The 14,482-nt window shown below is 42.1% G+C and overlaps 1 protein-coding gene across 1 annotated transcript; it reads left to right on the forward strand.

The window, feature by feature from the left end:
- The first annotated feature begins 10,039 nt into the window (after positions 1-10,039).
- On the forward strand, positions 10,040-12,023 carry LOC100761147 (transcription initiation factor TFIID subunit 7-like). The gene has a single exon (XM_035451573.1). It carries the CDS (start codon positions 10,103-10,105, stop codon positions 11,339-11,341), a length of 1,239 nt encoding a protein of 412 aa, XP_035307464.1. The 5' UTR covers positions 10,040-10,102; the 3' UTR covers positions 11,342-12,023.
- The last annotated feature ends 2,459 nt before the right edge of the window (positions 12,024-14,482 follow it).

Consider the following 14,482-nt stretch of genomic DNA (forward strand, 5'->3'; position numbering starts at 1 on the left):
CTGTCACTACAAATCCAGGGATCTGATGCCTCTTCCTGACTTCAGTGGGCACTAGGCATGCCCACATGGTGCTCATACACACATTCAGGCAACAAACACACACAAATAAATAATTCTTTAAAAATTAAAAAAATAAACTTTATTACTTTTAGAGAAATCTTTTTCCTTAATTTTTACGTATATGCCAAAATGAATGGTAAAAGATTAACAGATATTAAGTTTTTATAGAATGACCATTTAACTTTTAAACAATAACTTTAGAATCAATTCTAAAACACCATTTTCTCAAACATTGAATTGATGAGCAATGCTGTTTTATGTATAATAAATAGTAAATTTATACCAAAAACTTAGGTTGCCTAGAAACACCCACTGATAAAACATTTCTCTGATAAATGTACTGGAACACAGATAGCTTTGAAAGAAGAGAACATCATGATGAGAAGTGTACCTAGCATCTAAAGGATAATGGGAATCTTAGTGCCATGAATATTTCTTTTCTCTCAAGAAAATAGCATAATTATGTGTCTGTCTTTCACAGAAAGACAAAGGATCTCAACAAGTTATTTCTAAGATATCATAGGTAAGAAAAATCAAACCTAACTGAATGCATTGTGGCAATCTCATAACTGCACATTTTGTCAGCATTTAGCAGGATTTGATTTGACTGATTATAATTCCAAAGGTTAACACATATTAACAGATTTGCAGGGAGGCATCTGAAAAAGTCGATGTGCATCCAGGTGTCATTGTGGTTTCTCAGTGATAAGGAAGACAGCGGGATACAGATTCACCATAATAAAACCTCCTGTCAATTAAAATACAAGACAAAAGAGCTTCTTCAGCATCAGTGTTAGCTGCTCACATTTGATGGACTCAACTATAGTTTCTCAACCAACTGACAAGGAGAAATAATAAAAATAATTTCATGAGGCATTATCATCAACTGACAGATGCCTACAAAATATGACACTTTTCAATTCTACTTTGTGTTGATTTTATATGAGATGTTCAATAAACATGTTCCCAAATCTGAAATTCCCCAGACAGGTTAAAAAATCAGAACTAAGATGGGTCATATTCATAGTATTCTGATTGAATAAGTTAAAGTATGTATTTATAATATATTTTTGTTTGTTGAGCTTTCCAGAGTTCTCAAAAAGTCAACGTTACAGCAATTAAATAAATGATTTTAATGAATACCATCTTAGGTGCAGATTGACTCCCATATATAACACAGCAGGTATCTTGGGCAATTCTGTTTCTAAACCACTCTCATCACATTTTCCCAGGCAATCAAAGAAAATTTAGGTCAGGGTGGATATTTATGGTTATTACTAACAGTATTAGAATTTTCAAAGCTCTTTGCATGTACGAAGTCACTTGAATTATTCTCTTATTATGTCCTCTCTTTGTTGACATGCTTAAGGTCACAAATGTGAACACAGAAGTATCCTTACAGCCAGAACATTCTCTGATGCCAGGTACACACCTCATGACTCCAAATAATGCAAAACTCCAATGGTTTTATTTAACATTGATTGATACTTATAAGATTGTATTTGCTTAAGATGCTGTGTAGGTTTCCAGCATCCTCCACTCCAGTCAGAAACCCTTTAGCAGTTGTACTGTTTGTTCAATGGGTGTTGTCAATGTGACCTATGTCTCTCTACTGTGTTCTAAGACAGTTACATTTTTTATTTTCTCTCCACCAGCTAACCTTTATTGGTCAATTTTCTTCTGTTCTCCTCACTTAGGGAAGTCACAAAGTCTCAGAGGTGTTAGATTAGAAGTCAGTACACAGTAATGTAAAATAATGTTCTAAAACCCTGTATAATGGCACAAGAGACACCAGCAGTGGAGGGGATGAAAGGCACAATCCAATAATGTGTGAAATGGTAACGGGCATCCATGCTACACTCCGAAAGACCTGCTTCTGAGACATACAAGTGCACAATGTTCTGGCACACAGGAGCTTTCGTGAAGCATTAACACTGATTTACTATCCCATGTGGACCACTTAGGAAAGTGCTTGAGAGAGGGGAAAAGGAAAAATCTACAAGCCTACTCCCTTTCTTCCCCCAAGGAATACATTTATTTTCTGCCATGTGATCACCTCTAATAATATTGCAGTACTTTTTTACAAAGGATGGCTATCACTTCCCTAGCCGCATCTCCCATCTGAGAGTCTGCAATAACAATTAACTATTAATGACAAGAAGCAAACACACTTTCTTTTCTCACACTGAACTCAGCTGGTAGCTTGGAAAGGAGATCGATACGTGGAGCTGTCAAGAGGCTATTATTTTAGGCTTAAGAAAAACATGTTTCTCAGAAAAGTGTTCTAGTCATGGAATAAATTAGTTTACGATTTTTACATTGTGATTGCAGATATATTTTCATGTCAGTTTTACCAGTCACAGGCAACTTAAAATCTTTATGGAGTAGAGTCAACAATGGGAAAGGGGGACCTTATGCTTTCTGGAACTGTTAAATCAACTTTAAGTTTAATAGCTTTTTTTTTTTTTTTTTTTTTTTTGGCTTTTTGAGACAGGGTTTCTCTGGGTAGCTTTGGAGCCTATCCTGGCACTCACTCTGGAGACCAGGCTGGCCTCGAACTCACAGAGATCTGCCTGTCTCTGCTTCCTGAGTGCTGGGATTAAAGGCGTGCGCCACCAACGTCCGGCTAAGTTTAACAGCTTTGTAATTTAGCTTGAATTGTGTGCATGAGTGTGCTTGTGTGTGTGTGTGTGTGTGTGTGTGTGTGTGTGTGTGTGTGTGTGTGTGTGTTGGTTGCCTGTGTTTGTGGGGTGTGTACATTTGTCTATGTAGGTGCTCATGCATGTGAATGGCAGAGGTTGACCTTGGGTATCCACCTTAGTTTTTGAGACAGGTCTTTTACCAAATCTGAGGCTCATCCATCTGGCTAGGCTGGCTGGATCTGCCCCCTAGTGCTAAGATTAAAGATACACACTGCAGTGCCTGGCTTTTGCATGGCTGTTGGGTATCTTTAAGATCTTATGATTATGCCAGTGAGCACTTTAAGAGCTAAGCCACCTCTCCAGCCTCTTAATTTAGCTATTATTTTCATCCCTAAATCAGTACACAGGTATAAAATTCATTGTAAGTTTTAGAATCTGAGGGAAAGAATGGTAGGACATTCTTTGATACAATGTGCTGTAGTTTGGATGTGTCAAAATCAAGGTTGGAACCCATGACAGGCTCCTAGATCTCTTTTGCCACATAATACGTTTTAACTTTTAAAATAGATGCAGCATCAACTTTTAAAACATTTATAAATTTACTTTTTAAAATTAGTTATAAAATTAATTTAAATTGAATAAACCTTTTATTTTTCTCAAAGCCCATACATTCATAATCACAATTGTATATATGTATATAATAGATTCTGATGATTCTCATCCCACCTCCTATTATCTTCTCTCCCCTGTCCACTCCTTCTTTTCTATTAATATGTTTCCCAAATTCTGTATTTTTGTTTGTTTGTGACCCACTGTCTTTGACCAGGGCCATCTTTGTGACCACAGGATTGGAACTGGGTGGGATCAACAATAGGTACACACCTGAAGACTACAGCTGTCTGTATCCCAGAGACTATGTGTAATCAATACTTCAGCAATAAGGATGGAGCACCCTGAATTGCTCTATCATTCACGACTAAGTGTTGACAAGGTCTACCTTGTGGAGGCGCAGTGTAAGTAACTGAAGCTGCTGCAATTTCACAATCACAACTAATACATTGTGTGTAGAGGGCATTTCATGTGTTTTCTCTATCTTCCAGACCATATTCTTTTCCCCTCTCTTCTGAAATGCTCTCTGGCTAAACCCTCAGTTGTCACTTATTCTCAGTATCTTGGGCTGCTACCAGTCTCTGCATTTGCCACTACTCATAGAAAAATGGAGCATCTCTGATTAGAGTTGTGTAGTTATATAGACATACGTATTTAGAAGGTGTTTTGACAATGTGTTTATTTAGCTAAACATCAGCATTATCTTCTCCCCTGAGACTCATGATCACCCCAGGCATGGGCTTCTGACTGGGTTTACAGAACCAGACATGTGTTACCTCATGCAGAGTGGGCCTCACATCTAATCTGAGAGCAGTTAGCTAGCTCCCAGGACTCAAGACTTAGAATCCACTTCTCCATTACCATGAAGAGTACGCATCATGAAAATTGAGACTCTAAAGAGAATTTAGAATTTCTAGTAGCTTAAATGTGTTCAATGTTCAGGTTTAGTTCTGATTGAAACTATCTTAATAGAAGCCAGAAAATGGGTATTTGGCTCTTTAGAACTCCCTGCAGCTGTAGTTGTCTACAGAAGATTCAGCTAGTCAACATTGGAGCATAGATGGGGTGGGGCAGGTGCACAGAAGCCTGTTCTTGTCAAAGAGGAGCTATTGACAATTGATGGCTGCTAGGGTAGGAAGAGTTAATTATACAGATACACATACATATACAAACATACACACATATAAATATATATTGAAGTTAGAATGGGATCGTAGGGGTGCAGACTAGGGGTGGGGTGGGGTAAAAATGATCAAAATACATTGTTTCCATGTATGACATTATCAAAGAATAAAATATTAAACACACTTAAAAATGTATCCACTGGAGAGGTGGCTCAGTGGAGAAGAGCTATTGCTGTGTGAGCACAAAGACCTGAGTTCAAATCCCCAGCATCTATGTAAAAGGCCAGGCACTGGCTGCACCTGCCTGTAAATCATAGCATTGAGTGAGAGGGCAAAGACAGGCAGACCCTGGGAACTTACTGGTCACCCAATCTCAACAGGAACTTCCAAGTCATGAAATAGTCTGTTTGAAAAATACAGCAACACAATCTCAAAGAAATCTCTTCCTTTGGCTTTTGTATCCTTCCTGTCCCTTCTTCTACAATGATCCCTGAGTCTCAGGTGTAGGATTTTGTTGCAGATGTATCAGTTGGGGCTGAACTCCACAATTCTGCATTTGATTGGTTGTGTTTTTTTGTAATGGTCTCTTTTTGTTGCAAAGAAAAAATTTCCTTGATGAGGGGGTGAGAACCATACTTATCTGTGGGAATAAGAATAAGCATTTAGAATGTAGTTTGGCATTGTGCTGATTTAGTAAAGTGGCTGTGGTAGGTTATCCTCCAGCTCTGACTTCACTAGCTCTGGGTACTTGCATAAGTTTCTGGTATCAGGTATGGTTTCCCTCTTGTTGAGCAGGCCTGAAGCTCACTCTGTGAGTTCTTGGTTGCTATCAAGTTAAGTGTGCCCCTTCTGCACCTGAAGGGTTATTGTGTGAGATTGTGTCTCCTAGAAAGGTCAGAAACTATACCCATAAAGTCTCACCAACACAGTTGCCTAAGCATGACCTGAACAAGGATAACACCCATTGGTATGCTACTGTGGAAGGATGGAAGTTCATGGGGCTTCAAGCCTGAACAAAAACATACAAGCAATTAAGCAATGCTGAGCATGGGACAGTCTTCTTCCCCAGGGAAGGGTACATTGATTGGTCATCCAATAGTAAATGGTCAGCCCTGAGAACATGCATACAAACAATATGAACAGGTTGTATTTATATGTTTAGGAACACACACACACACACACACCAATTAAAAAAAAGAGAGAACATGAATTTGAAAGGAATCAAGCAGGGTGGTACATGGGAAGGGTTTGGATGGAGGAAAGGGAAATGGAAATAATGGAATTGTAATCACAAAAACGTATGTATGTATGTATGTATGTATGTATGTATGTATGTATGTATACTTTTTAAAAAGGTGGCAGGTGGTGAAAGCACTTACAACCAAGTCTGCTGATCTAGTATAAGATCTCTGTGACCCACATAGTGGAAGGAGAGAACCAACTTCCATAAGGTGTCCTCTGACTTCTATATGCATGCATAGTTCACTCAGACAGATGCACATCCACAGACACATTAGATAAACAAATGTAAAAAATAGGAAAAATAAGGCAGAAGTGACAGAGGAAGACACCCAATTTCCTCCTCTAGCATCTGCATGCATACACTTGAGCATGCATGCAACACACACACACACACACACACACAGACACACACACACATACACACACACACTCATAAAGAAAAAAATATCACCTCTTCATTAATCTACCAACATTTGTTCCAGATATCAGCAAAAGTGCATAAGCTCTGCCTTCAAGCAGTGAATAATGTGGCTATCTTCTATGTGTTATTGCTGAAGTAATTTTATAATTGTATGACAGATGCATACATAGATTTTAGCTGGTTCTTTCCTGTTTCTTTATCACATTGCATTGAACATGAAATTACGACTCATTTAGAAGGATGCTCTTTCCTGAATTATCTCTATCTTTTTAGTGTGTGAAATCCTCCTCTCAAAGAGGACTGGGTGGGTGGTATTGCCTGTGGTAAAAATAGTTTTCCACTTAGTCACTTCTTTAACTCACCATTCTTTATCTGTAGCACAAATGTTTCCTGAAGCTTCTTATCTAGAATTTCATTACAAATGATAAAACTCACCGTAGTGCAGTGGCAGACAAATATTTACAAATAAATATGAAATGAATAATGCAACCCAAGAAAAGGACCTTTACTGAGGTGTGTATGCAAATAAGAAAATGAATACACATTCCTGGGGAAAAACAAACTTTAAATAAGTTCGTTACTATAGTAGTAGTCACCACCAAAAAACCCCAGTAGGATAGAATAAATGATTAAGCATGAAACAGTTCAGTCTTGAAGGCAAGTACTGACCTGATGGCAGAACAGTATTATGAGAATATAATAGGATCTATTAAAGTGAAGAAAGAGATCAGTAGAAATGTTATTTATGACTATTTCATTTGGCTTTTTAGAATTTTCTTTTTGGGTAACTTTTATATCTGTTTAAAAACTAATTAAGCTATTTGTTACATAAAACTGTATACTTGGTCACTGCTCTATTGTTGTGAAAAGACACCATGACCAAAGGAAACTCTTATGAAAGAAAGCATTTAACTGGAGGCTTGCTTACTGTTTCAGAAGTTTAGTCCATTATCTTCATGGCAGGAAGCATCATGGCAAGAGAGCCGGCATTGGAGCAGAATCAGAACACGTATCACATACTTCCAACACACGATGGTATGCATTACTATTCCAAAAAGGAGGGAAAGGGACCAACCTGCCAAAGCCAGGTTGAAAACTAGTTGGGCAAACTCCAAATTCTGCATCACCATGTTTGGTGTTAAAGCACTCTTCAGAACTCCAACTCCTCCCAGCTCTATTGACTGAAACACACTTCTTTCTCTTGGGCTGGTTCCACATTCTGAGTGCAGCTCTCCTTGTTAGGTATCACAAGACTCTGGCATCTCCAAAATCGTGAGGTCTCTGATACAATCCAGGCTTTATTTCATAGCTTCACTCAAGAACCTCTCTAGACCTCTATGCAGGACAAGCCTGACCTCAGAGGCTTTCCTTAGTCATAGAGGGAGATTCCACAACCCCTTTCTTGTATCTTTGACTCAAAGTGATTAACATTGCCAAGTTCTGTTGCTTTATAGAGCTGGGCCTTGGCTCCTTTCTTTGATTATATTTGTCTCATCTTTCTGTTGTTGATTATGTGTGTGTGTGTGTGTGTGTGTGTGTGTGTGTGTGTGTGTGTGTATCTCATCATATAGATATTTAAAAAAACTCTAACTTACCACAAAAATTTTGTGTAAGAGTTACTTTTATTTTCAATAATGCTTAGCAACCAATGAAATGCACACTTGTAATCTCAGCATTGGGAGGTTATCCTTAGCTACTGCTTGGTTATTTTGAGGCTAGCCTGAGCTACATGAGATCATCTCTTCCCCATCACCCTTTAAAAAATTTTCATATCCTCAGTTGTAGTTTGAGTTTTACAAACTCAATAATAAAGTTGATCCAGACTTTTATATTAAGGATTTACAGATAATTTTATTATCCTCAGTTTCTTGATTTATTTTCGTGCTTTATGATACTCATACATAAGTACCTAACAATGGCTGAAGTCTATTCATACGTTATCTCACCAAGAACAGGGCTGTAGTAGACCTTCAAAATTATTTCTGCTGTTATGTAGGTGAGTGATCAAAATGAATGCCCTGCTGTACTGCTCTTTTACTTCAAGATAGCAGAAGGGGAAACTAAGGCTATTTAAAATTCCTTCAGTAGTAGCACATAATGCATTTGTGCGACATGTCAGTATTTATAATACGCATTTGTCTTTAAATTTAAGTTTTATTTAAAGGCTCGAGATATATGAAAAGTGAAAAGTTGTGTATTTGTAGATTGTCCTCAATAACAACAATAACCTCGCTGGATTGTATAGATTCACGCTCACCCTCTCGTTTTTTTTTTGTTTTTTTTTTTCTAAAGGCCTGTCTAGAAACAACTATACAGAGATTTCAGGTTGGATACTTGTATTACCCCAGTGCGGTGTTCCAGATCTTAGTGGTTGTTCTTTGTCAATGAAAAGAGAGTACTGTATTTTTGTGACCCAACACTAGGCTGTTTGGGGGTAAAAAGTCATTGTGGCATGTCTACAGTTACAAGCAAAGAGCTCCCAGTTTTAAATACAATTTTTAGGTTGGCATCTATAACTCATACCACGAGGAAACATTTGTTTAGGAAAGGTCCGCCCCCCCATCCCATGTTTGTGGCTTTGGGACTGGGACCGGCTAAGGAGGGGGCTGATTTCGGTTGACCCGGCCAAGAGTCCTGTAGCGCATGCGCAGTCCTGGCTCCAAGGTAACGGCCCAGAGAGAGCCACCAACCAGGCCGCAGTTTTCGTGGTGGATGGTGGAAAAACAGAAAGCAAGAGACACACACACACACAAGAAAAGCCCTGGAAGCAACCCGCAGGCCGGATGTCTCCCCAGTGGGAAGCTTGGGGGGGTTTCCTCCAGGGGGCTCCTGACCGGAAGTGCCTCTCTAGCGCGCGCCCACCTGCCAGCCTGGAAACCCCTTTTCGAAGTAAGTTCCGGTCACGTGCGGACGCGCGTGCTGCCTCGAGGCTGGCTGCCGTCCGTCCGTTGAGCAGCAGTCGGAGGTGGATGGAGGCGTGGGGACCGCTTGGGACGATTGAGGAGGACTGTGTGGAGGACTGAGGAGGACAGGGAGGCTCGTGGAGGACTCTGTGGAGGACTGCGGAGGCACAGAGTGGTACGTGGAGGCCGCGAGGCCCGCGGTGGCGTGCAGAAGCGACGCGAGGCATGCAGGCACCCAGAGGCGTCCGGGCCTGCGGAGGGAGGGAGGCGTGAGGCAGCGGTTGGGGGCCTACGGCCTGTGAGGAGGCAGTGTGGGTGTGGGCACACGGAGGTGCCAGGGCCCGGTGCCGGTGCCGACGGACCCTGCCGTCAGGACAGACCCCCTACAGACCCTGCCCGTCAGGACAGACCCCCAGGCCTCCTGACCCTGCCCGTCAGGACAGACCCCCGACGGACCCTGCCCGTCAGGACAGACCCCCAGGCCTCTTGACCCTGCCGTCAGGACAGACCCCCAGGGACCCTGCCCGTCAGGACAGACCCCCCCATGGACCCTGCCCATCAGGACAGACTCCCCCCATGGACCCTGCCCGTCAGGACAGACCCCCAGGCCTCTTGACCCTGCCCATCAGGTCAGACCCCCTGAGGGACCCTGCCCATCAGGACCGACCCCCAGGCCTCCTGACCCTGCCTGTCAGGACAGACCCCCCCCAGGCCTCCTGACCCTGCCTGTCAGGACAGACCCCCCAGGCCTCCTGACCCTGCCCATCAGGACAGACCCCCCGACGGACCCTGCCATCAGGACAGATCCCCCAGGCCTCTTGACCCTGCCCATCAGGTCAGACCCCCTGAGGGACCCTGCCCGTCAGGACAGACCCCCCACCCCCGGGGACCCTGCCCGTCAGGACAGACCCCCGACTGACCCTCCCTGTCAGGACAGAACCCCAGGCCTCCTGACCCTTGGTGTCCCACTGCAGCCAACAGCCCTGAGCAAGCAAGCAAGCACAAACCCTCCCTTGTCCTTTCCAGGGTCCCCAGGGCTGAGGGTCGAACTCAGACCCCACAGCCTCATCAGCACTGGCGCGAGTAGGCCCGAGAGCCGAGATGAGCAAAAAGCGAGACAACCGCCCTCACGAGCTCGAGAGCCAGTTCATTCTGCGCCTGCCCCCGGAACACGCCTCGACTGTCCGGGAAATCATCCGTTCTGGAGATCCCACCATGAAGGATAAACTGAAAATCGACCTGTCTCCCGATGCGCGGCATGCTGTTGTGCAGGTCGACAACGTTTCGCTGTCGGCCAGGGTCGTTGACTTGCCCTGTGTCATCGGGAGCCTGAAGACTCACGATCGGAAGACCTTCTATAAAACGGCCGATGTTTCCCAGATGCTGGTGTGCAGTGCCGAGGGCGGTGGCTGCGCTTCCCCAGAAGAGCCGGCTACTTCCGCCGGTGCCACCGCCACAGGCAGGCAAGGGGAAATGGAGAAAAACTATATCTGGAAGCATGGCATTACACCACCACTGAAGAATGTCCGAAAGAAGCGGTTTCGGAAGCCTGCAAGAAAGCTGCCCGACGCGAAGCAGAGCGAAGACAGCTGCAGTGGCTACATTGATTCTAAGGAGGTGGAAAAGGAAGTGAAGAGACTGCTAAGGTCAGACGCCGAAGCCATCAGCACCCGATGGGAAATCGTTGTAGATGAGGAGACCAAGGCAGTCCAGAGTCAAACCCATACTCCAGGGCTTCCGGTACCCACCGAAATGAGTGGTCCTAGCTCATTGGAATGTGCTGTGCCTCAGAGCACGTTCGGTGATTCTAGCCATCCCGATGACGATCAAGATGAGGATGAGGATGAGGATGAAGATGTGGAGGATGAAGATGTGGAGGATGAAGATGTGGAGGATGAAGATGTGGAGGATGAAGATGTGGAGGATGAAGATGTGGCGGATGAAGATGTGGCGGATGAAGATGAGGAGGATGATGATGAAGACGAGGATGAGGAGGATGAGGAGGATGATGAAGACGAGGAGGAGACGGAAGGTGATTCTGAAGAAGATTTGGAAAGGGAGCTGCAAGCCAAATTTATTGAGTTTAACTTGTGCGAAGCTAAGGAAGGTTGTAGTTCAGTTATCTTGGGAATTCAGAAGCTGATAAATCACAAGGAGAAAAAGCTCCAAGAGATTCAGGCCAAAGCACAACGACAGAAAGATCTCCTCAGTAAATTGGAAAATGCGACCCTCAAGAGTCATTTCCAGGCTGTGCTAGAACAGCTCAAGTTGCAGGAGAAGCAGAAGTATGAGCAGATCATTTTCTTACAGGAACAACTGCAATATTTTTTGAAGAAGTAAGAAGACCCTGACTCCATCATCCAGACTGAAGACTTGGTAAAACTGTGTGTTTTCCCTAGTTACCTGATCTTGCATTAATTTCTTTTCTTTGAACATTTTGCTAATTGTAGTGTTTTAAGCACACAGTCATGTAGAGAAGGGCAGTATAAAAACGTGATAACTCAAAGGGTTCCAACTGATTATGGGACTTGGCTTCTTCTCTCCATTAATTTGAGAACTCATGTATTGCTTCTTATGTTCTATCAGATCATTTAGCTGTGTTTAACAAAGGGAGACAGTATAGCTTATATGGCCCTACAGCTAGTTCACATATATTTAAACTGTTTAAGTATTTGCTACAGCATAGAAAAAATTTTCTAGGTGTGGTGGCCCACACCTGTAATCTCAGCACTTGAGAAGTTGAGGCAGAATGATAAATTCAAGGCCAGCCTGGGCTACCTAGCAGCTTACTGGTTTACATAGACCTGTCTCAAAACAAAGAATCAGTAGATTCTATTGAGGTAAAGACTACTTTCCTGCTCAGGTTTTTTTTCTTTTCTTTTTTTGTGCAACTGATTTTGTACTAATGTTGCCAGTTGTGGCATAGGTGTTATCCTTATTTTAAATTTCTTTATCTAATTTTACTAGAAAAGATTAGGAAAAGGCAGATGCCTGTAATGCCTATGAAGACTTCCCTACCAATCCTGGGCTGCTTGGCAGTGTTATTTTAAAGCTTAGTCTGTATTCTTTAACAAAAATAATAAATAAATTCTTTTGGATGGAAATAAAGAATCTCTAGACTATTGTATTGTTTTTGTACATAGTGAAGCTCAGTGGTCTGAGAAAACAGAGTGACTCTAAAGAAAATGCTGGTTCAAAATGCTTATTTCAATAAACAGCAGTGTTTCATACAGTACTATATCCTATAAGAAATGGAATGGGTATATTTCAGGAAGTAAATTTGTCAGCAGTACCGAATCCAGTTTGTGACGTCCACATACTCATGGGTGTGGAGCCTTCTACAGGAGCATAGGTGACCTGCCAGGAACCACACCCTTAAACAACACTGACATTCCTTCCTCCAGAATGCAACAATTGTCAGTGACTCCTCAGCTAGTGTTAGGGGCTCATAAGCCCCCACTTATAAGCTGATGGCCTGATCTTGTACAAGTCTTATGCAGGCAACACCATCTGAATTCATGAGAGCCAGTGGTCCTGTCATACCCAGAATGCTTTGTTTCACTTTGATCCCCACAATGTCTGGTTCTTACACTCTTTCCAACCCTCTTTTGTGATGGTCCTTGAGCCTTTTGGAGAAAGGTTGTAATAGATGCCAATAGATAAGATTTTTGGTGAGGAATCCACAGACACTTATTCTCTGAATTGGCTAGTTGTGAGAAACTTCTCTGATGAGGTTTGAGAGCTGTGCTAATTTATGGGAATAGAAATAATGATTTAGAGGGTAGTTTGGTACTGTGTCCCTTTAGCAAAATAGTAGTAGTAGTAATAGGTTTACTTTGGGGCCTGTGAACTCTGCAATCATGGATCTTGGCCAGATTCACAGTATTAGGTGTTTTCCTTGTGGAAAAGGTCTTAAATCCCATCAGAAAGTTGTTGGTTACCCCTATAACATTTGTGGCATTATTCTACCCCTGGACATATCTTGCCATGCCCAACAAGTGATCTTCTTTTTCTTTTTGTTTTTAGACCTAAAGGGGAAAATGTTGTATGATATCTTGATAGTGTTCTAAAGCTTGATTGGAGTCAGAGGGAGGAGTTAGCCACCAGCCAACCAAAATTAACTATGTAGGCTTTGGAAGACTGAGAACAGATAGGAGAGAAAGTAGTAAGGTGGAGAAAATGTGATTACATGCTCTATTTGGAGGAAGGGACAGAGTAGACAGGGAGGACTGATGACTTCTCTTCTTCTCTAGATTGGGAGGCAGCAAGAGCCAGTGAACTACTGGGCCTGCCTTGAGCTCCTGAAACCTAAAGCTCATCCCCAGGGACCTACTTCTTCTATCTAGGCCACACCTCCTAGTAGTGCCACTCCTTATGAGCCAATGGTTGCCATTGTCATTCAAACCACCACAGTCAGCCTTCAACAAGAATCCTGGCAAGTCAATGTAGCAATACTACTAAAGACAATCAATCTTGATGTCTTGTTTTTGTCACTTTCTTCCAACCACTCTGCTTATTGTCTATACATTTTTTTTTGTCCTTAGGTATGAGCTTCATCTATCAGCAGTCCTGACACCTATGTGGTTGTTGTAAATAAAGTCCTCACAGTTCCTACAATTGTCACAATTTTCTCTACTTAACTTTCCAAAGTAAATGTCAATGGATGGGGAAAACTACCAGGCAGTTGTCCATGCAGGATGGGGTCCTTCAAGAAAGGAGTATGTTTAAGAGAGATATTTGTCAATATTGCTCAGATAATTGCCAAATACGTTTGAAAATGGTCATTACTTGTAATAACTTGATATGAAACTAAGTTTGACATACTGAGAGCTAGCAACAAGGTAATATGTGTGGAGCCTATTGCAAGAGGGAAAGGAGTAAGAGGTGAGGCAAGCAGATACTGGATAACAAATTGTAATAGAAGGAATCAACCCTAGAGTTTTAGGGAAGTTACTTTAAATATAAGTATTATTGAGCACCAATGTATACAAGGCCATGGTGTCCAAGAATTACAAGGAAAACAAGAAATGCTGCATTTAACAGCTGATTTTTTTTTAGTGTAACCCCAAAATAGAGACCACAGAAAATGATTGAAAACATAAGCTGCCTGGAATTATCAGTTGGAATCCATACAAATGCATGGTAAAGACAGCAAGGGTTTCTATTTCTAAAAAGGGAGTTAGGTTTGTAAAACATGCAAAAAGAGTTAATGCTTCTCTGTGACAGGAATAAACAACCCACTCTGCCAAGAGGAAGACAAGTGGAAATTAATGTCAGAACCCAGGCTTAATTCTCTCTCAAATTCAAAAAAAAAAAAAAAAAAAAGGAATTGTAATGTTCATGAAAAACATGTGTCCTGCACTGTAGAAGCTGGGACAATTATTGGTTTATTCATAATTTTATGTCTCTTGTACCAGACACCATGTGGGGAAGCAGCCAAGGGCCAAGCAGAAGGTGCCAGAATTCTGCGTGCAGTTAGAT

This window comes from Cricetulus griseus, assembly GCF_003668045.3.
Source record: "Cricetulus griseus strain 17A/GY chromosome 1 unlocalized genomic scaffold, alternate assembly CriGri-PICRH-1.0 chr1_0, whole genome shotgun sequence".
NCBI classification, from domain to species: domain Eukaryota; kingdom Metazoa; phylum Chordata; class Mammalia; order Rodentia; family Cricetidae; genus Cricetulus; species Cricetulus griseus.